Consider the following 22,433-nt stretch of genomic DNA (forward strand, 5'->3'; position numbering starts at 1 on the left):
CCTTATCCTATTCCAGGCCTAATCTGCTCCTGGGCAATATGAGCCAATCCTGCAGAATCAACTAGTATTTTTGTGACATAGGCAAGTGTCCCATAGGGACTCTAATGAGACCGCCAAACTCATCTCACTGGTGAGCTCCAGTCTGGAGAAGAGGTGAAGGTTCAGATCAACTGCAGTGAAAGAGGAGACAACTGGGGAAAGCCTGTCAGCATCTTTAACAGCCTCCCCACACTGACTCCACAGGAAGCCATGCTCTTCAGAGGCAGCTTGTTCCCAGCAGCCGTGACATGTACACAAGCTTCCCAGAATTTGACAGCACTATAAACACACCATCATGCCGCTCTCCTTAAACAACAACCCAGGAAACCAAGGAGGGAGGAAGGGGGACAGAAGAGCGAAAGCAACCGACTGGCCAATCAGTCACTCTTAATGTCCCCAGCAGCACTGGCTTCTATAGGGCAGGGAAAAGACCAGTGCTGCAAGAAGGCAGCTGCTGCCAAGAAGTACTGGGAGAGATTCTTTCCCTTTCTCTCTCCTCCCAACCCTCGTCCCTTTCCCATTTCCCCTCCCTGGGACAGTACTGCTTGAAACATCTCATGAACTAAATCCAAGATCTAAAATGGCCCTTCTCCCTTGTTCAAAATTTACTTTTCCGTTAGCAATTAAAATAAATATATACAAGCTATGGGCTCCCAGCAGGAAATTCTGATACTTGCAACAATCTCTTTCTCCAGTGGTAGTTTCTCTCTCAAATGATCTTTGCAATTTTCATCCGGTTTGCCTTCTCCGTTTTTGCGAGCCCTCGCTATGCCTCCCCGGTGACTGGATCAGGCTGGACACTGCGCAAGTCACCAGGATCAAGGAGTGATGTAACCATGGTGGCTACTCAAGTTAATATTTTCTGTGCAAACGGAGGTGGTGCTTATCCATCACTCTGTTGGTTGCATGGTAGATGCTCCCCCAATGCCCCTTGCCCTGGAATTTAGATGCCACCAGGCCTGATTTCCCAGAATCTGTAATGCTCTTTCTGAATTTCGCCAAAGGGGTCTTTTGGTTTATTGCCATATCCCTATCACATGGAAAAGGGACCAAGCTGCAAAATCTGGATTCCAAGCCCCTCTCTCCCACCAGCTTCAGTGGCATTTCATTATTACAGATTGAGGCCAGTTTGGAACTAGAGGGTCAGACTCAAAACACTATAAAAGGGAGGGGGGCAGTTTCAGATTTGCAGCCTGGGTATCGGCCCATCTCCAGCATTATCACCTGGGACAGGGGTTGTAATGACCCATTTGCCAGAAATCCATGTCCCTCACTCCTCCGCCTGAGCCAATGGTGTCTGCACCGGCAAGGGGAGCAGAGGTAGAGCCATCTGGAAACATGGAGACAGAACTCCTCTCCCATCTTGAGGGTGGTCCCTGTAGGTCAGGTTTCAGACACGTTGGCAGGGCTGGGTGTGCGGTGGAGGACACTTCTCTTCCCCGTTCTCTTTGGTCTTACCTCGAGCTGTAGCTGCCTCTCCACTGCATTACTACCTCAAGCATCAGCACTCAAGCTTCAACCCATATGCCCCCAAGAGGCCTGCTATTTAGAGTTTAAAGCGCAACTTAACATGAGCTAGAGATTTCTGTGTGTGGAAAGGAGTCAGGTCGGGGCAGCATACAAGTTAAACCACAAGCTAGCACTGCAGTGAAGACAAGCCCTTACAGAAAAATAAATTAAGAGCAGAAAAGGAAATGTTCTCTCTCCATGTTGAAGAGGAAGGTTGCCTTAGTAAGTATAGTTAGCGGTCAATGGGAGCTTTGGTCCAGTGGAGCCCAGGACACCCAGAACTCATTGCACGTACTGCTGTGACAATCAGTGTTGAGCTCTGGCCAATGACTTTGGAAAAGTAATCACAACGAAAGTCTGAGTCACAGCTGCGAAGCACTGAGAGCTTTCATTAACCCAGGGGCAGCTTTTCGGACCACGTCAGAGATAACAATAAACCTCTTCCTTGCCCAAGGTCCCTTTCCTCTTCCTCAGTGCTGTCCTTCACGTACAAAGGAAGGAAAACGGGAGTGCTAGAGTGCGCTGGTGAAAGACAACCGCAGAGCAACCAGACCCTAAACTCTGCTGGCATCTGCCCGGGGGTGGAGATGTGGCTGAGGCAGGGGGGCTAATGGGACGCAGCGATTGTGAAAGGAAAGGGGGCAGACACGCAGCGCAGCAGCATGTCCCAGCGCTGAGCGGGAGGATGAGGCACAACAGCTCAGGGTACAGTGACCAGATGTCCCGATTTTATAGGGACAGTCCTGATATTTGGGGCTTTTTCTTATATTGGCTCCTATTACCCTCCACCCCGTCCCAATTTTTCCACACTTGCTGTCTGGTCACCCTAGCTCAGAGACAAAACCAGCCAGGCCTAGACCTTTCTACCAACACTGTCCCCACTATCAGCAACATGAATGCTCTCCCACTGAGAAATGGGCATGGGCCCATCAACTCTTTTTACACGACACCAACAGCCAAGAGGCTGGGCTTGATCTGAACTCGGAAGCAAAAGGATCCACAGCCCATTACCCATCCCCGCCTTGCCCCTTGATCCTCATCTCTCTAACAGTGGAAAAAGAGCTGTCAGGGGTTTGCTCCTGCAGGAAGAGGAGGGTGGGGACAGAGGTGATGGGAGTGGGGGGGAGGGAAAGCACAGCTGATAGCTGTAGGGCTGGGCCAGCTGCAAGCGCCCTGTCTCCTCATTTAAATAGTAAAGCTAGTCATGTAAATATTTGGAGTGATGCTGGGATCTGAGGTCTCCATTATTGTCTCTGAATTTACAGTGTGTCCTGAACTCAGGGTTTGGCTGCTGCTGCTGCCCTCGTTCCCACTCCCATGAAAACATGCCATGTACCCTATGGGGGGCAGAAGGGGAACCAGAGAATAAACAAAGGGAAGCAGGAAAGCAGAGCCCAGATGACACAGCCAGGCCAGGCCACACCACATCAAGGCTTCACATCCCTTTAACAATGCGATTTTGCAGACACTTGCCAGGCTGAAAGGAGTAGCGGGTCCTAGCCTGGGACAGGATAAAACAAGCTGCTTCCACCGCACTCTACCCACAAGGGGGTCTGGAGGTCAAATAAGCCACCTAAGGGCAAAGAGCAGATAATAATATGGAAGAGCAGAATTCTGAGGGTAGCATACCAGGCCAGCCTTGGGGGGACTCCAAATGATGGGCCGCAGGGGCCTCGGACGGCAGGGGGCACTCACAGTGCAGGCTCCAAAGATGCTCCTCTCTTCTGGCCTTGGTCCATTTGCATTGGCCAAGCACCTGCACATTCTGCAGCCATAGGCCCTTTCCCATCCCCCACAATCCTTCAACTGTACTAGTGCAAAGCCGTTCTTAGAGTTCTCCCATTGCTGACCTCACCCAAAGGTGCTAGTATTTTGCCACGTCTGCAGCACTGGAAGCTCCGGGGCCTAGCATGGTGCCACAGAACAATCTGTGCTTTGTGGTGTAGACTGTTAGGCCCCAGCGGAAGCAGCCGGGCTCCTCACTGCATAGGCTGCCACAACCAGAGACCCTTGGACAGTCCCACTTCCTAACTAGGGACAAGGTCGGGGCTGTCACCAGAGTCTAGCTCACACAGGCACAGAAACCCTTTTCTTTCCTCCTCCCCTCCCGCAACTTACTTATTCCATTACTTTACACACGGAAAAATTCCAGCCACCTGCATGCCCAGCACGATTACAGTCACCTGTGCCACCCCAGCTGCTATGACTATTACTAGAGACTGAAGTCCATAGGCTACGGTAGTGACCAGCTGCTTCCACATCTGTCGGAGACTAGAGGTTGTCAAACTAACCATAACAGAGTAAGAAAAGCCGTGAGACCCTTACCCAAAACTCAAACCAAACCTGAGCAGAGCCTCTTGTGAGATGCAAAAAGGTACCCTCCCCTGCCCTCACAGACACCTCTGCTGCCCTTGATGCCAGCTGGAAGCAGAACTGCTGAAGTATCATGACAGATGGTTTCTGTGGTAATTCTGGCCTAATCAGAGGCAGACAGTGCTGGAAATCTGATGAGAAAGGCTGTTCTTAGGAACATTCTAACCACGGTACACCCATAATTCGAATACTGCATGCAAATCTGCTCATCCCAGCTCAAAAAAGATATATTAGGATAGGGAAAGGTACAGAGAAGGGCAACAAAAATGATTAAGGGTATGGAACAGCTTCCATATGAAGAGAGATTTAAAAGATTGGGACTTTTCAGCTTGGAAAAGAGACTACTAAGAGGAGGATATGGCAAGAGGTCAATAAAACCATGAATGTTGGGGAGAAAGTGAGTAAGGAAGTGTTATTTACTCCCTCACATAACACAAGAACCAGGGGTCACCCAATGAAATTAAGAGGCAGCAGGTTTTAAACAAACAAAAGGAAGCATTTCTTCACACAACGCAGTGTCAGCCTGTGGAATTCATTGCCAGGGGAAGTTGTGAAGGCCAAAACTATAAAAGGGCTCAAAAAAGTATTAGCTAAGTTCATGGCAAATAGCCACTGTTGGACCAATTAGCCAAGATGGTTAGCGATGCAACCCCATGCTCTGGGTGTCCCTAGCCTCTGACTGCCATAAGATGGGAATGGACAACAGGATGGACCACTCGATGATTGCCTGTTCTGTTCATTCCCTCTGAAGTACCTGGCACTGGCCACTGTCAGAAGACAGAATACTGGGCTGGATGAACCAGTGATCCGGATTCATCTCCCCACCCCCCTCACTACAAAATTAATGAAATCAAGCCAAGCAGATGCCTCACAACTCACCTCTCCACCTCCTCCAGTTTGATGTCCTTTGGTCCCAAAAAAAAGTATTGGCAGGACAAAGAAAAAAAATCCAAAAACTAAGCAGGTATGTGATTTCTTCCATTCTTACTGACCAGCTCAGTTATGCTAAGACATCAGGCATTCCATGAGCCACCTCCCATGCCCTCCACTCAAACAGCCGCGTCACTTCCCAAAATGTTTGTTGTTTTGGGGGAAACGCTTCCATTTTACACCATTTTTTTGCCTTGGATTCAAGAAGACTGTTAAGGGGAAGGTGGAGAGCAGAGACAACCCTCAGAGGTCTCATTTGAGGATTATATAAAATCTAACTGGTCAACTCTGAGCATTAAGCTTCCTCAAACAGCTGGGGAGAGGTATTTGTTAGTGTCGGGCATGTGTGTACAGGATCAGGAGTGCAAGAAGGGGCCATCTCAATCTAATTTTTTAGATACTCAAGGAAATCAAAAGATTGGGGGCAGGGATACCTACTTGCTTAGAGCATCTACAAATCTTGGGTGGGAGGCTGAGATGCACCTTGAAAGATTTCCTAGCATCTACTTCCCTGAACATGTGCAAAAGAAGCTGGAATAATGGAACTGCCTCAGTATGTGGGGACTTTAGTTAGGCCTTGTGTACACGAAGGGAAAAAGTCGACCTAAGCTACGCAATTTGAGTTATGTGAATAGCAAAACCCAAATCGACATAGCTTAGATCTACTTACTACAGGAGCCACACTACGCGACGTCGATGGGAGAACGTCTCGTGTCAACTCCCCTTACTCTTCTCGATCAGGTGGAGTACAGGAGACCAGGGGAAAGTGATCGGCGGTCAATTTAGCAGGTCTTCACTAGACATGCTAAATCAACTGTCAATGTATCAATCGTCATAGTATCGATCCTCCAGTAAGTGTAGACAAGCCCTTAGTAGGCCCCACCCCATGCATCAGAGGCCCAAATGCACATGGCATCCAGCCCACGCTCTTGATCGAGTCAGATTGGACCCAAATGCAATGTTATGAAAATCTTGTGCACTTCCTCTCCCCCAGCTTTGCACCATATTGAGTTCAAGTCACATTCTCCACATAACACCACCTCCATCCTTCTGGCATGCTGCTCTCTAATATTAGCATCATGGCTGATACTCAGCATCTGCAGCATTCAAGCAACAGCTGCTTCCCTCATGCAGCATGCAGGAAGAATGTGTGCACCAAGTGGCTTAGCATGCATACCCCAGAAATGTGTCCCTACGAGATTCCAGACACTTGCTGAACTGCACTTTAGGGAAGAAGGTGGGCTGGATGAGACTACGGGACTCTGGAAAGCCCTGGGATCCATTTCTACTTGGGTCCTTTGTCAACATGACCTGGCAGCCTTTTTTTTTATCTCCCACTGACCCTGAAAACCACCACAGAAGTCGGGTACAATTGGTGGACCTTGCTCAAGTGAAGGCCATGACTGGAATATCATGGGGTGATATAGGGCAGGACAGAACTGCACTTGCAGAGCTGGGGGGAGGGACTGCAAAAGGAGAAAGATCTGCCAGTTAGAATCGAGGTGCATTGTCAGCTGTTATAAATTACCTTCCCATGGAATGCCTGCTTCTAGCCAGCTCTAGTGCATTGGATTGTAAAAGCTATTATTTTTGTGAGGAACACGTTTGGATTGGTTCTTGTTTTCTTTTTTAATAAACGGAGCTCTGCTCTGCCAAGTAGCAAACTACACAAGAAGCCACTATAGTATGTTGGCAGCCTGAAGCCACACTATTTTTGCGCTCTGATGCCGTCAGATTTCACGAACTCTGCAGGACTGAGCTAGGATGGGAGACTGCTAAGGCCCACCCAGGTACAGGAAGAAGCGGGTGAGTCAATAAGCAGCTCTCGTCCCAGTGAGTCGGTGCTGATCCGATGTCCCAGCATGGCGTCACTGCACTGCTGGAGATGGAGTCTTTGGGATGGACCGTAAAGCCAAGGATCTAACCACTGGTGACAACTGAAGCTTATTTTGCATTTTTTGTTGGAGCAAAGGTGCTAGCCCCAGCATCCTGATCAGATGCTAACTCTGGTAATTACATTCTGCCTCCTTACATCACTTGAAACTGCAGGGTAATTATGGTCTCATTCTCCATTTGCTGCCATTTGGGTCATGTGTTCACTAGGAAATCCCATGTTTGGAGCGGATGCTGACCACAACTGATGGCAAGAGTGGAGAAAGACTAGTTGTACTCCGCATCATGCCTGCTAACTCAACTCCATGAATTCTTAGTGAAGACACACCTTTGTTCAAGTGTCATTCAACAACAGTTGAATTCCACCCTAGAGGTGGCTGTACTTCACTAATGGACATCTTCTCTCTCTCTAAGGGACTTTACTTCAGCAGAAAATGTTTGCTCAGTGCTTTGAGAGGCCCTGTATATGTGCAAAGTATTCTTACATTACTAGTGCCCTGAACTAACCCACCTTGAGTAACTGCAAATGTAATTCTTAATACTGGTGAGAAACACATACACCCCCACCCCATCTTCGTTGGATACTCCAGAGATGGGTTCTGGAATGTAACCTGACATTAGGACAGATTCAGGTTGATCCCCATACCGAAAAGCAAGCAAGAAGCACATACTCAAGCTATGTAGATCAATGGCTGGAAGACAGTCTCTGTACCATATTGCACATATGTATTTATTTCACATTACTGAAAGCTGAGCTAGCTGCAGTCCAGGCCCTTGGGGGCACTGTGGAGCTGGCTGGGCCTGGGAGTTTTGTTGAATTTTATGCTAGTGCTGGGCAATGTAAGATGCTGATGGAGCTATCTCACAGGGGTGAGGCTGGGGGGGTACTGGCACAGTGCAGGGCTGAGATCACTGTGGGAGGAGGAACTCTTCAGAGGACCTGCCAAAAGCTCTGAACTTAGGACTGCAACTGTGCTGGTCCTGCACGAGTCTTGGCAAACCAGACTCCAAACTGTGTGGGGAAGGGGGGAGAAAAAATTTCTCTGCTTATTAAAAGAGACAGAGTCTCTGCCAATCACATACTGGGGATTAAAGTATCTATCCCACGCCACCATACCTGTTAACCTAACCAATGCTTATAGATGGCCCTGCTGCCGCCCACTTCAAATCAGATCCTTTCCTCCCCACCACCTGTGGCACTGCTCACGGGAGCATGGCAGAGCCAATTTTAATCCCAGCCACATCACAGGGGATGGGCGTTTCCCCACGCTAGCTGATGCTCTGGTTTGGATGCTGGTGCCCACCAAACTTCATTGCAACAACTCGCATTCCTCCTCCTGAAGATGCACTTTGTGAAAGGATGCCCACGCCCTTCAGCAGCGGCATCGCAACCCCACCACGCTGGCTCATGAGACTTGGCAAGGCTCCCATGCGCAAACCTGCACTATACCAGGGCATCCCCACATCCTGAGCAGGGACTCATGTTTGAGTGATGGCCGCCCTCCTGGCCCACGCCCTGGGATTGAATCAGGGACCTCCCGAGCTGAAAGCATGAGCTGCTACAGTTTGAGCTAAAGAGCCCAGGCTGGGGGCTGCAACAACTCCTATCCTCTGTGGACATGCCTGGAACACTCATGACCAGTGGGTTACACTTGCACCGGGGGGCGAAGGAGGAGAGGAAGGAGTAGCATCCCCTCATGCCAAGTAGCACTTTGCTCCCATCTGCTACTCTGTAGTTTTAGATAAAGTTGTCAGGTCCAAGCCAGTGAGGGACACTAGAAGAGGAACCAGACAGGGATGGCCAAAGGGAACATTTTTTTGCAGGACTGACAGGCCTGCAGTTTGCAAGAACAAAGTCAAACACTGGGCTCACTATTGAGGGGGTTAGGAGAATAACTGGAACTGGCACTACCAGGGTCTCTGCTTGGGATGCTGCCGCAGAATGGCGACAGCTAATTAAGCTGTGAACCATTAACCTGGATCCCCGCTCAGGGCAATGCCAGGACTCTGGGCCAGATGCATCCACAGCTTTCTCTCTGCTTCGCACTACACAGACAGAGGCTGCCGTTTTGGGAATACCCACTCTGGCTTGAAAATTCTCCCACTGGGGGGCAGCTCCTTGTCGGGGGGGGGGCATTCACATTCTGCAGCTAACAGCCTTCAGGCTCACGGCAGGGCCTTTACCCTCTTCAGTTTGTTCTCCGAGTGGAGGGTTACTTCAGGCTGCAGACAGATTTAAATGCAGTTGGGATGGGTGAAAGGGGAGGGTTGTAATTACTTCAGAGCCTGAGCATACTTCAGTAGGGATGTGAGTGCAAGTCCCTGAAGGGCAGTTATACATGCACTAGAGGAAACAAAGAGTGGAAAACTGATCGAGCAGTCGGGCAGCTTCACTCACTCCAAACTTCCACCAGCACTTACTTTGTTATGAGATTGTATTTCCCCCTCTCTCACACCCACCCACCCCTCCCAGCGTGCTGCTGCCGAGTCTGGAGTCCTGCACGGTAAAAGATTGCGAGGGAGGGGTAGCCACACTGTGGAGGACATGCCCCTGATTTTCACAGGAGGGGAAAGATGATCTTGTGGTTGAAGCACTGAACTAGGACTTAGGGTTCAATTCCCAGCTGTGTGTGACCTGGAGCAAGACATGCTGTGCCTCAGTATCATCAACTACAAAATGGGAATGAAAATACGTCCCTGCTTCACTGCAGGGGATACAAGACTTAATTCTGAGAGACTATGACTACAGAGGCCACAGAAGTATCTAGACGGACAGATCTAGAGCCATGACCCATCATCCTTGCCCTAGATTCTGCTATCTCTTGGTTTTCTACAGCACACTGTGCAAAGCTCCGTTTCTTTGGACCATGGCTGGCTCTTAAGTCCCAGTGTTTCTGGAGGGAAAATGTTGCTTTTCCAGAACTCGCACAATTTTTAGGAAGAACAATCCCCCTGATCTTAATATCACACCTGTGTTCTCCAAGCCATTCCAGATTAGTCCCTTTGTCCGGTCATTGCCTGTCTCTGGCCTACATGCCTCTCTGGCAAGAGTCCAGACTTGACTAGGCTAGTTCTTTGTGCTCTCCTGAAAACTCAGCACATTGGGCACATGCCCAGAGCCCTCAGTTCAAAGGCATCCCTCAAAACCCTTCAGCGCTCCACAAGGGTCTGAGAAGGAGGTACTCCTTCTCTCTTGTATGCTCTCCAGAAGTTCAGGCTGCCACAAAGTAATGAGGCCGTAACAGGCAGTAGAAATTCGAACCCAGTTCACAAAAGAAGCTTCCTCCGGCAGCTCTAGCTATGGCCATCTCACAGCTATCTCCAAGCTGTGCTGGCATCCAAGAGAAGCAAAGGGCAAGCAAGCCCTGCATGTGCTTGGAGATTCACAGTCTTCTCTATTATGTCAGGCATGCACTTCAGACCAAAAAGCTACATAAACAGAGTAAGAAAAGACAGGAAAAAAACAGCCTGAAGATCTTCCCGAAACAGATAACAACAGAATGCACCATTGCGCTGAACCAAAAAAAACCCCCGTACACTCAGAACTGAGTCAATCACCACTGAGCTCCCCAAAAAGCTGCCAGAGGATGTGAGATGGCAGTCGGCCAGGTTCAGACACCTCAATTTTTCCAGCCTCCCCAGCCCTACCTACAGAAGTACGGACAAGTCAACAAGTGGAGCCAAACACTTCTCACTTTGCTGAAGAAGAGGTCAAACCCCACCCAGTCTGTCCCCTGCCCTCCTGCGTAAGAGGGACGGTCACCAGCCGTGGCCAGTGGTAGTGACTCAATGGAGCTGTTTCCAGGAGATGGCAACCCCCTTGTTCTCCCTGCAGAAGTGAAAAGCACTTTTCACCCCTCCTAAAAGTGCAGCCTGCCACATTTCCTGGAAGAGACGAAGTATGACATTGGCCTAGCCCTGGGACCCAAAGAACTGGGCTCAGTCCCCAACTCTGCCACACTGGAGGAGCGAATTGGAAGCTAACCCTTTACACACCGCTGGATGAGCGCCAAACACACAGATCCCATGGCCACACCTGATTCAGCCCAATCTGGTGCTGGCAGGTTCTGGGGACAGGGCCCCGACAGTCACTGCCCCACAGACAAAGAGTGCCTAGCAATCCCGGACTGATCTGCCTGCGGATTTGCTACGCTGCCCTGTAGAACCCAGGGCCAGGAACTTGAGGAGCTCTGCTGAGCACAGATGCTGCTGGAATAACGGAAATATTTCCAGGTCTCTTTCTGGTTGGGGGGAAGGGGAGGAGCTGGCAATAATCCCCCTCTGGAGAGGACCCAGGAACAGAAGGGCCTCACTCCCTGCACTGCCAAGGAGGCTGCCCCAGACACAGCTCAACAGGAGGTTGGAGGCAACGCTGGCCCTTGGATCCACCCCAGCCCCAGATGACTGGAGCCTGGAGCGGTGGCAGGCCCGGCCCGAGCAGGCACAACGGCGGGGAAGAAGACGCAAAGACGGGGGGGCGGCGGAAGCTGCCGGCTGTTGTCCTGTCCCCTTGAGAGCCCGGCCTCTGCTGAGGCTTGGGGCGCACAGAGCCCCCAAGGCAGCTACAGCGCTGAGACCCTCCAGTCCCCGGGGACTCCGCCTGCCACTCACCGGAGCTAGCGACCCCCTGCCCTGCGCCACCCCCCGCCGCTAGCCGGCCCCAAGGGCAGAGAGGGGACCCGCTGCAAGGGCCGCCCCGCAGACCCAGCCCAGCCCGGAGCGTCCTGGCTGAAGCGCCCGCTTGGAAAGTAACCAGCGCGCAAGCAGCCCCGTGCGCTCCTCCAGCCTAGGGGCCAGCGGGCCCCGCCTCACGTCCCGGCAGATCCCCCCAATCCAGCCTCCACCCAGGCGCTACCTCCTGCTGCCCCTACGCAAGCCGGGGCGCGGGGGGGAGGGGCAGACAGCAATATCCCACCCAGCGCTAAGTGGGGACCCCCCCCGGGAGTGCTCGGGGGCTGCCCCCCGGCGCAGGCTCCTACCTTCGAAGTCGGAGATGATGCCCTCCAAGTGCGCGTTCACCGCCGGGTCTGACATCGCGGCGCGCTGCCCCCACCCCCTCCCCAAATAAAGCCCCCGGCTGGGGGTGGCGGCGCTGCGGCCAAACTCCTGCCGAGCCCCTGGCCGGCCGGACAGCAGGATCTCAGCGACCGCGGGCTGGGTTCGCTGCCGAGCTCGCCGGAGCCCCTCTGGGGCCCCCTCCCGCTCGCAGGCTCGGGCTGAATGAATGGAGGAAGGGCCGAGGGAAGGAGCCCTCCCCGCTCGCTCTCTCGCACACCCAGGGCACAGCCCCAGCCCCAGCCCGTGCGAGCGGAGCCCAGCCTCCCCTCCTCGCACTGGCTGCTCGGCACGCCCGTCAAACCTGCCTCCCAGCTCGGGGACCGGGGGGCACAGCCACCTCGCTACCGCCCGGCTGCTGACTCGCCGCCCCCGGGAGAGGGGGGAGCAACAGAGCGGGAGGGCGGCGATCGCGCCCCGCTGCCCGAGGAAGTGCAAGTGGGTCGTGCCGGTGTTTGCAAACGCGCTGCGCGAGGCGAGCTGGCTGGGGCGGGCGAGCAAGGACCCGGGAGCTCATCTGGGTAGAGCTGGGCTGATGCTGTTTACCATTGGGGGTGCCCCATTCGCACATTCCCTGCCACGGGGAGAAATCACCTCCTGCCACTATAGACAGGGAACATGCCACCCTGCAGCCCCTTTCCCCCGTGGGGGGAACTCATTCGCTGTACCCAGTACTGACATAGGCTTTCCCCGTTGCCTCTATACCCGCCCCCCCCTTTATTTCTGCCAGTCTCCCTGTATTTCCACACTTCTCCCCACCGCTTCCGCCTCTACTCTTCTTGGTCCCCCTCTTTGTTTCAGGTTTTGTCTACACCCAACAGTAACTAAAATGGGTTTAGACACTGATTTAACCGCCTGTAGTTAAATGGGGTGCAATTCCCTTATGTGGACACTCCTAAATCAGTTAAGTACAGGGGAATAAGCTACCCTCCTATAACCAGCTTAACCAGACCCACACGGGGGGAGGGTGGTAGAAAACCATAGCCATCGCAGAATTAGTTCAGTCAGGCCAAACAATGGGTGTAGAGCGGGCCTCAAGGATTGCACCAATTCAGTGAGTTAAACCAGTGCAACTTTAGTGCATAGATAAGGCCTCATGCTTTCCAACCTTCTTTGGATTACACAGGACCTTCCTCCTTTGCTTTACCTCCCCAATTCCCCCTTGTACTCCCTCCTCCAACAGCTTCAAGCCCTGCTGTGCCAGTAACCGCCTTTCTGTAGGACAGTCCCTTATGATCCTCTCACTCTGTCTAACTGGTTAGACTAGGCCCATCAGTATAGCATCAGTGCAGGTTCCTGCAGCTGATCAGAGATTGCTATAGAGCAGTGAGACATGCTGCATCTCCCTGGGGACTGAGTCTTCCACAATTCGGTGGTTTCAGACTGATATACTCTGGCCCTAGAGCCCTGGTGCAGCTTGTGACTCTGTTTTGTCACTGTCTGCCTCCCCTCTTCTCAGATGTTGCCCCTCCCCTTCTGCTTTCCCCTTCCCATTGTGATTCAGATACTACCGCCTTTACTCAGACTGGGTATGTGTAACCGCAGAGAAGGCTACTACTCAGCACATTCTGTTCCATTCTAGGTAGATTCTTACACTGAGCTCATCACCCCATAGCATCGGAGTAGGGGTGGCAGAATCTGGCCCTCTGTCTTGTCATTCTCCCAACCAATGATTCCCTCAGAATCATTTTGACTGTGCTACCCTAACCCACTGAATTTGTTCAGAGACAGTAGCAGGAAAAGTAGCATAAAACAGACCCAATTTAACTCTTTTTCTGCTAGGCCATGGGGGAAGCGATGTGGAAAGGAGCAGGCCGGGTATAACCCTCCATTGCTGCAATAGGGGTGCATCTACAGATTTATTTTATTTTAAAATTCTTAATGACTTTCCACCCCCAAACACCAAAGAGACTTGTCCTAGCACACAGGAACCCAAAAGCAAAACAGACTAGCCCAAAGCTGTCTAAAGCGCCAGAAATCCAAAAGGCAAATGAATGAAAAGTGTAAAGCACAGCTGATTTCCACTGCTGTCCAATCCAGGACTTCACTGAGTGATGTTCAGTTGTTGATCTGATGACATTGGTTGTGCCCTAGCATCTAACAGGACAGACCACATGAAGCAAACAAATGGATTGCCAGCCTAGATTGGGTATTTAACACTGCTGGTTTTAAGCCATATGAAAGCAGCAGCAGGAAAGGTGATTTGTTTTTTACCCAGTTTTAATAATCTGAGGCTTTATTACTAATACGTGGAAGGACTTCCTTAAAAAAAGAAAATCATGATTGTTTAAACAAGCTGATTAATGCATCCTTTAAAACAGCAACATGGTATTTTAAGCTACAAATAACTTGTCAGACATTACAGCCTCCCTTTAAAAAGAATAATGCTCGTGTCTTGAATTCTTTACAAGGAACTGGTAAACCACAAACAGTTCCGAGAGGTTTGCACTATGCCTCCTTGCCATTACAGGTTTAAAAATAATGTAGATGCTTATTGCATTGATAACGTGAGATTGCTCAAAAATACATGAGTGCAACTTTCTTTGGAAGCCCATGGTAAATTAGCCCAGTTATACATTCCAAGTGAGTTAGACAACGGCATGAGCTCACATGGGTTCACAGCTCAAATTGCCTTTCTTGTGATGCTAATTTCACATCCTTAGTAGTAGGCCCTTGCCATTTTCAGATCTACACTGAGTCTTTGGGAAAAGGAAACTATTGTTATACAGGATCCAGTGCTGCTGACCTGTACCAGTGGCCTTGGCACCAATTTTGAAAGGAAGCTTGTGTTTCCTTCTTGTATGGTGCTAAAGTGCAGGGGTTATATCCACAATCCATTTTAAATGGACAAAAAAAACCCAAACCCAGAGTCTGAGATTTACAATTGGCTAGTACAAGACAGTGGTTTTCAACCTTTTTTTATTTGTGGACTCCTAAAAAATGTCATATGGAGGTGCGGACCCCTTTGGAAATCTTAGACGCTGTCTGCAGACCACGGATCCATGGACCACACGTTGAAAACCATTGGTAGAGAAAAGTTGCCTTGCTAAAACTGATGGAGAATTCTCTCAGTATTGGGAGCTGTATAACCTGAGTTTGACTGAGATGAGCACTGCTAATGGGCATAAGCCTCTGGTGAATTGTCATGATGGGGGTAGGGGTGGAATGCAAATAAAAAATAAAGTGAGCAAGCAAAGAAAGAAAGAAATATGGAAGGAAAACAACCCATGGCCCTCAGAGGGGCTGAGTAGTGTCTGTGAACCACACAGTGCCCTCAACTCCCATTGAATTCAGTGTGAGAGGAGACTGCTGAGACCCTCACTGAGCCAGGTCCATTGTTTGGAGTCTGATGTTACCCTCCAAAATATGTCACCCAGGCAATAGTGTTGCAGTGTGATGGAATCTGTGTTTTTGAGATGGGGAAGGGGTCAGGGAATAGGGAGTGAACTAACTAGTGGAAAAACCTGCTAGTTGGATATATTTTTAATGCCAGTTATCTCAATGACAACAGAGCCAGAGCCTGGACTCATAGCTTCTCTGGGAAATACATCTCTTGTGATACAGAGGGAAACAGCTTCCAGAACAGAGATAGGCACAGGGATTCCATAAATACAGAGATAGGGGAAATGAAGTCATCAACAGGAAATCAAAACCCCTTTCTCTCTGTTTATTTGGTAAAATGATACCTATTGTGGAGGAAATGGGAAAATTTCCACTGCCTCACACTGCACAACCTGGGCCAGGGGAAGAGATGAGGGAGAGAGATTTGTCCGGCCATATTGCAACTTGTTGCTTTCCGGATGATTCCTTTTTTTTCCTTCTTCCATTCCCTTAGATAATTACTTTTCATATAAGGCTGCTAAATGCCATCTGTTCTATTAATAGCACACTGAGTGGTGCACAGAAAAGGAATATTAGAAAAGCTAATGTGGCATGCAGCATACTCAGACTTGGGGTATTCCTACAGTGCAATTAGACAGCTGCGGCTGGCCCGTGCCACCTGACTTGGGCTAAGGGACTGTTTAATTGCAGTGTAGATGTTAGGGTCCCTCCCTCACTGCAGGGTCCTAGAGCCCAGGCCCCAGCCAGAATGTCTCCCCTGCAATTAAACAGCCCCTTAGCACGAGCCCGAGTCAGCTGGCATGAGCCAGCCACAGGTGTCTAATTGCAGCATAGACATACTGTGACAAAGCTCTGTCCTTGCCTCCGTGGGTCCCGCGTTTCCTGGCAGATTTCGCTAGCCTCAGAGGCTCACTGTGATCCTCCATGTAACCCTTCTTTCTCTAGAGCGAAGGGTGACAGTCTACTGAGCCATTTTCATCATAAGCCAGCAAGGGAAGTGAGGAGAAGTTATTCTTCCTTACACAGTCTCTGTTGTCTTCCAGTCTCAGTGATTAATCAGGGGGCAAAGGTGCGGGGGGTGGGGAGTCCAGGCCAACCCTCTACTCCGGGCTCCAGCCCAGGGACCCTAATAGTATCAGCTATGGTAGCTGACCTTTTAGAAACATAACATGTACAATTCCCTGGGCTACTTCCCCCACAGCAGTCCTCACTTCCTCAAGCTCCACTTCACCCTTACCTCAGGGCCTCCTTCCTTGTGCCTGATATGGTGTGTACTACTCAGCCTCTCCAATAGCACAACTTCCTCCTACAACTCCTGACATGCACACCCACCTGACTGACTAGGAGGCTCTTAACTAGTTTCAGCCAGCCCCTGATTGGCTTCAGGTGTCCTAATCAACCTAGCATTCTCCCTGCCTTCTGGAAAGTTCTTAATTGGCCCCAGGTGTCTTAATTGACCTGGAGCAGCTTCCATTTCACTTAACCTGGTACCAGGGATTTGTTCAGCCTGGAGCTAATATATCTATCTCCCACTACTTTTCTATAGCCATCTGGCCTCGCCCCCATCACAATACCCATAGTTGCAAAATATTGAACAAAACCCTAAGTAATATCGCTTGTGTGGGTTTGATTTAATCTGGGAGGAAAGCAACCAACATCTGAGCTAAAGCTGCCACTGTCACTAGCACAGGAGTGTGAGAACAGTGAGTAAGTTATATACCAGATGGGGTATAACAACTGGGCACAACGAGAGACGGAAGAGGCGGCTTTCATTTGGAATTGTTTCGCTTTTGTTGGGTTAAGATATAGAGCTGTAGATTCTTAGCAGACTGGATATCTCCTCTCTTCCTCCATACAGCTGTCCTCATCTCTTCTTAGTTTCCAATCTGCTCCTAAACTCCTTGAATGCCAGATTTATTCCTATAGTCTCCCAAATCTACCCAGTCTGCTAGGATTGGTGGGAAGGTTGACTTTATCTAATGGGCAAACTCAGCTATCTTGACATAATCTCAGCTATGCGGTTGCTTTGCATCAGTCTGCACCACAGAAGATGTTGAGGAGATGGGTACCCCAGATCTAATCTTTCCTGGTAATAAAGATGAGGTGCTGTCAATGGATCACCAGACCCAGATGAGGGCATCTAGAGCTGTGACGGAATTTGTCAATGAAGAGACTGAGGTGCTAACCCCAATATGCAATCTCTTATTGAAATCAGCTACCAGGATAGCAAATAGCAAAATAAATAAATAAAATGCTAGCGGTGAGCAAAAAGGATTGGATACTCATGTTTATGGATAACAAGAATATCCAGATTTACAATAGTAAATATTATAAAACTAACAGGAGTTTTAGAAGGAAGGTAAACACTCATGCCTTGGCAAAATCTGAACGCTAGCTGGCCAGGGTCAGGAGACAGCTTTCCCTGGGGCAGCTTATCCCATCACTGCCTCTCCCCTGGTGCACCTTCTTGCACCTTCTTCTGAAGCACCTCTTACTGACCACTGGCAGAATCAGAATTCTGGACTGGATAGACCTTGGGTCTGATCCATTATGGCACTTCATATATTCGTGGAGTTTAAGAGCAGAAGGGACCATTTGATCACCTAGTCTGACCGTATCGCACAGGCCCAGAGGTGAAAGTAAGCCGGTATGCCCCGGTACGGCGTAGCGGCAAGAGCCAGCGCGCTGTACCGGGGTAGATCGGCTTCCCCAGGTGCAATTTAAAGGTCTGCGGCTCCCAGCAGCGGGTGGAGCCCCTGGCCCTTTAAATTGCTGCCGGAGCCCTGGGGTAGCGGCGACGGGGCTGGGGTGGCGATTTAAAGGGCCCGGGGAGGTAGTGGCGGCCGGAGCCCTGTCCCCGGAGCCCTGCTGCCGGAGCCCTGGGGAAGTGGCGGCGGGGCTGGGGTGGCGATTTAAAGGGCCCGGGGAGGTAGTGGCGGCCGGAGCCCTGCTGCCGGAGCCCTGGGGAAGTGGCGACGGGGCTGGGGTGGCGATTTAAAGGGCCCGGGGAGGTAGTGGCGGCCGGAGCCCTGTCCCCGGAGCCCTGCTGCCGGAGCCCTGGGGAAGTGGCGACGGGGCTGGGGTGGCGATTTAAAGGGCCCGGGGAGGTAGTGGTGGCCGGAGCCCTGTCCCCGGAGCCCTGCTGCCGGAGCCCTGGGGAAGTGGCGACGGGGCTGGGGTGGCGATTTAAAGGGCCCGGGGAGGTAGTGGCGGCCGGAGCCCTGTCCCCGGAGCCCTGCTGCTGGAGCCCTGGGGAAGTGGCGGCGGGGCTCCGGGGAAGATTTAAAGGGCCCGGGGCTCCAGCTGCTGCTACCGCCTAGGGCCCTTTAAACCACTGCCAGAGGCCGCAGCTGCCGCTGTTACTCCGGGGAGGGGGAAGGAGGCACTTGCCAGTACAGGGTAGGCCGGGGCTGGCTCTGACCTCCCCCAGCCCCACCCCTTCTGCCCGAGGCCCCGCCCTCTCCGGGGGCCAGAGCCGGCCCCAGCCCAGCCCTGTACCAGTAAGTCCCTAGACTTACTTTCACCCCTGCACAGGCCATTAAATTACATTCCGTTACCCCTGTATTGAGCCCAATGACTTATGTTTGGCTAAAACATCTCTTCCAAAAAGCAGCCAGTATCAGTCTCACGCATGCCGTATACAGAGTGGATGTTGTGATGGTCAAAATTATAACAGGGTTCAAGAAAGAATTAGATCAGTTCATGGAGGATAGGTCCATCAGTGGCTATTAGATAAGATGGTCAGGGATGCAATCCCATGCTCTGGGTGTCCCTAAGGCTCTAAGTGCCCGAAACTGGGAGTGGATGACAGGGGATGGATCACTCGATGATTGCCTGTTCTGTTCATTCTCTCTGAAGCACCTGGCACTGGCCACAGTTGGAAGACAGGATACTGGGCTAGACGGATCATTGGTCTGACCCAGTATGGCCGTTTTTCTGTGGTAATGTCAACTCCCTCCTCCTACTTACTACTCTCCTGTTTATACATCCAAGGTTTGCACTAGCCCTTTTTTGCCACAGCATTGCACTGGGAGCTCATGTTGAGTTGCTTGTACACTCTGACCCCTAGATTATTTTCAGAGTGAAGGATACATTCCCCCAATATATAGATATGGCCTCCATTCCTTGTTCCTAAGGGTATGACTTTGTCTTTGACTGCCTTAAAACACATTTTGTTTGGATGAGCCCAGTTTACCAAGCGATCCAGATTGCTCTATATGACTGCCCTGTCTTCATCATTATTTACCATTCCACCAAGCTTTATGTCACTTGCAATGTTCCTGTGTGATGATGTTTCACAGGCCCCAGAAGTGATTGCTAGGACCTGTGAACATCCTACAAGTGCAGCCTGCAAAATACAGGAGCCAAGTTAAAACTAGTGTAATCCCTTAATATCTGGGACAAGCAGCAGCTCTGACCTTCATTCTCCATAGTAGAAGTATTTTGCTTATGCTATCCCTACGGTCAGGAACTGGGTGGTTCCTGGCTCTCTTCAAATGCTTTCTCCAGACCTGTCTTTTCTCCCTGGCCTATGACTCGCAGCTCTTCTCTTAAAAAGCAACCAATCAAATCCTACCACTTAAACCAGCCAGTTCTTTTTGTGATCAGTCATTCTCCCCCAGACTTAGTCTTTACTGGCTCTCTAGCCCTGCCATGCTATAGTTACAGATGCTACCTGTAAGTTGATTGTAACCTACATACTTTACATAACTGCATTTCCTGGTAAACTGGATTTTCTGGTAAACTGGAAACTTTCCAGTTTGGCAAGGCATCCGACTGACCAAGCCAGCTACATTAAGACCGGTATAAAAAAAACCACAATTGCAATATCATCACTTGGCTGGCCAGCAACCTTCCTACACAGCAAACTTTCCCCCTGGTTCTTATGAATTCAGGGGCTCAGCTGACTCTGTGCTGGGCTCCAACATATCTCCAACCTCCCCAGTCAATTGTGTGCATCCTCACTTACGCTGGAGTCTGAGTTTTCCAAATCCCATGGCAATCTTCTTCTTCAGAAGCAGCTAGTACTGGCCAGTGCCACTGATTGGCTATGGGGCTAGACAGACCTCTGGTCTCATGCAGGCTGGGAAATTTCTGTGTTCCAGATCCTGCAGTTGCACAGGGATGGGGAGGAGATGCCAGGGACCATGGCATGGCAGAGGACTGCCCAGGCAGCTGTATTATAAAACAGGGGCAAAACCCCCATTTCTCTCTAGGAAGGGTCTAGGAGGCATGGCAGACCCTTCTTAAGGTGCCTGAGGGGCTCAGGCCTGGTAAGGGCTCTCCATCCCCACCCACTTTAAAAAGCACTTTTCATGGTGTGTTTGTGGGTGGCAGAGAGGAGTGACATGTCACATGGCGAGTACGCTCTCTTCTCTAAACCCTTCAGAGTCCCGCCTTATCGCTCTCACAGTCTGCTCCCCCCTCGAATGCCAGGCTCAGTTGCAGCAGATGGCCTGAGTCATTGTGGCTAAATGAATCCTGTAGGCATATTTTTAAAATTATCCAGCAAACTGTAGCAGATAATTAATCCCCATCACCCTCTTTTTTCCTCCCCTGGCTCTAATTAGAAAATGGAACCCTTGGAGGGGACCCGCTGTTCACATCGGGCAGTCAGACGCCTCCCCTGCTGAGCTGAATCTGCAGCTGCTCCATGATGAATCAGCCCTCAACAGCTTTCCAGGCCAGGGCTCCCTTTCCATAGGAAGAACACACCAGCCTCTGTGCCCTGCAGGGAGAAGGCCAGGGCTTGGAATGCTCTATAGCTCCCCCTGTGGCTGATGCAGGAGCAGTGCTGCCTGGTCCATCCTGTCTGCTTTGGTCAGAACATCAGCAGTGAAGTGGAAAACCAAGGAGAGAGGGTTCAGAGTAACAGCCGTGTTAGTCTGTATTCGCAAAAAGAAAAGGAGTACTTGTGGCACCTTAGAGACTAACCAATTTATTTGCTCAAATAAATTGGTTAGTCTCTAAGGTGCCACAAGTACTCCTTTTCTTTCTTCAAGGAGAGAGGGGGCTTTCCAACCATTAGGGGGCAGAGGAATGAGGAGCCCAAGTGACTTCACTGCTCCTAAGCTGCTCTCCCTCACCAAAGAACTCTGGAAGATAGAGCCAGCACACAGGAAAGCTTTCCTGCCCGTTCCAGCCCCTAGGCAGAACTAGGATCCCTACCAAATCCAGTGCAGTGAATGCAAACACACACATCATCCAACAGAATCTTAAGCCAGATGCTTAGGGAACAGGGAAGGAAAGGTTTGCAACTTCCTAGAGAAGGAAGGAAGCAGTGTCATTAAATTGGGCTGGGCTTCCTTTCTAACTGGTCAGTGAAGTGACTGCAAAACTGGCCATTGTCCATGAACCCATGTGCACCCGTCATCTTCTGAGTCACATGTGCTCAGGTTTCCGCCACAAAGTTTCTGCTCACAACGCCCCTAGGAAGAAGCCCTGTGATCTCCCTTTTACAGGTGGGGAAACTGAGGGAGAGTGCATTAGTGGCAGAGATTTTCAAATGGGGTCAGCACATCAACTGCATCTGGCTGGGGAGTTCTTCCAAAAATCTTCCAAAAATGTAGGTATTCAGGTACCTACATGGAGCTGAGTTTTTTGGAAAGCCTGGCCCTAGCTGTGGGTGCTGAGCATTTCAAAACCTGACCCTGAACTCCTTTGAAACTCAGGACCCAGGAATGAATTTAGCCTGAAACAAAACACGTGCTACTAAAATACAGTTACAGCAAGAAGAGTGACTGTACAATGATACTTCTTTTCCATCAGTGTTTCCAGATCAAATTTGCTCAGTTAGTCAGAGAATCAAGCCGTGCCTTTTCTCTTCCATGTGTACATACATGCACACCAGATCTTGCCAACAATATGCAAAGGGCCCAGTCCTCCTCTTGTGCAACTTGGAATAACTCCCTTGATTTCAATGGAGTCGCTCTGGATTTACATTGGTGTAACTGAGATGAGAATCTGGCCCTAAACCTATTTGCTTCAGCAGGATTTATACTAGATTTACATGGCATAAAAGAGACGGGGGTCTGGAATTCAGACTTGAGTCTCAGTCCTGCTACCCATATGCAGGCAAAACTCTTTTAGACTTTAATGGCCGTTTTCCCATCTCAGGACTGCAGGACTGGACCCTGAGCTGACAGTTCTGTTTAACAAGAGCTTGCCCTTCTGCAGCTACATTGTCTCTGGCAACAGAAACTTTGTTTGTTCCAGCAACCTGAGCAGATGTGATACGGAAGATGCAGGGAGCACACAGGCCCAGTTTTACAGACTATAATGGAACACATGGG

At 50.5% G+C, this 22,433-nt stretch overlaps 1 protein-coding gene across 3 annotated transcripts in view; it reads right to left on the bottom strand.

Annotated features, from left to right (window-relative positions):
• Positions 1 to 22,433, bottom strand: part of SEPTIN9 (septin 9) — a 260,220-nt gene that overhangs the window by 132,258 nt on the left and 105,529 nt on the right. Inside the window, exon 1 of one of the 3 annotated variants that reach the window (XM_073312123.1) lies at positions 11,724 to 12,211. The exons of the other annotated variants lie outside the window; for them this stretch is intronic. Coding sequence (XP_073168224.1) covers positions 11,724 to 11,778 — 55 coding nt within the window. The 5' untranslated portion in view covers positions 11,779 to 12,211. Of the gene's footprint in view, positions 1 to 11,723; positions 12,212 to 22,433 lie in introns of those variants that run through there. 3 annotated transcript variants of the gene reach the window in all.

This window comes from Lepidochelys kempii, chromosome 14, assembly GCF_965140265.1.
Source record: "Lepidochelys kempii isolate rLepKem1 chromosome 14, rLepKem1.hap2, whole genome shotgun sequence".
Lineage (NCBI taxonomy): Eukaryota > Metazoa > Chordata > Testudines > Cheloniidae > Lepidochelys > Lepidochelys kempii.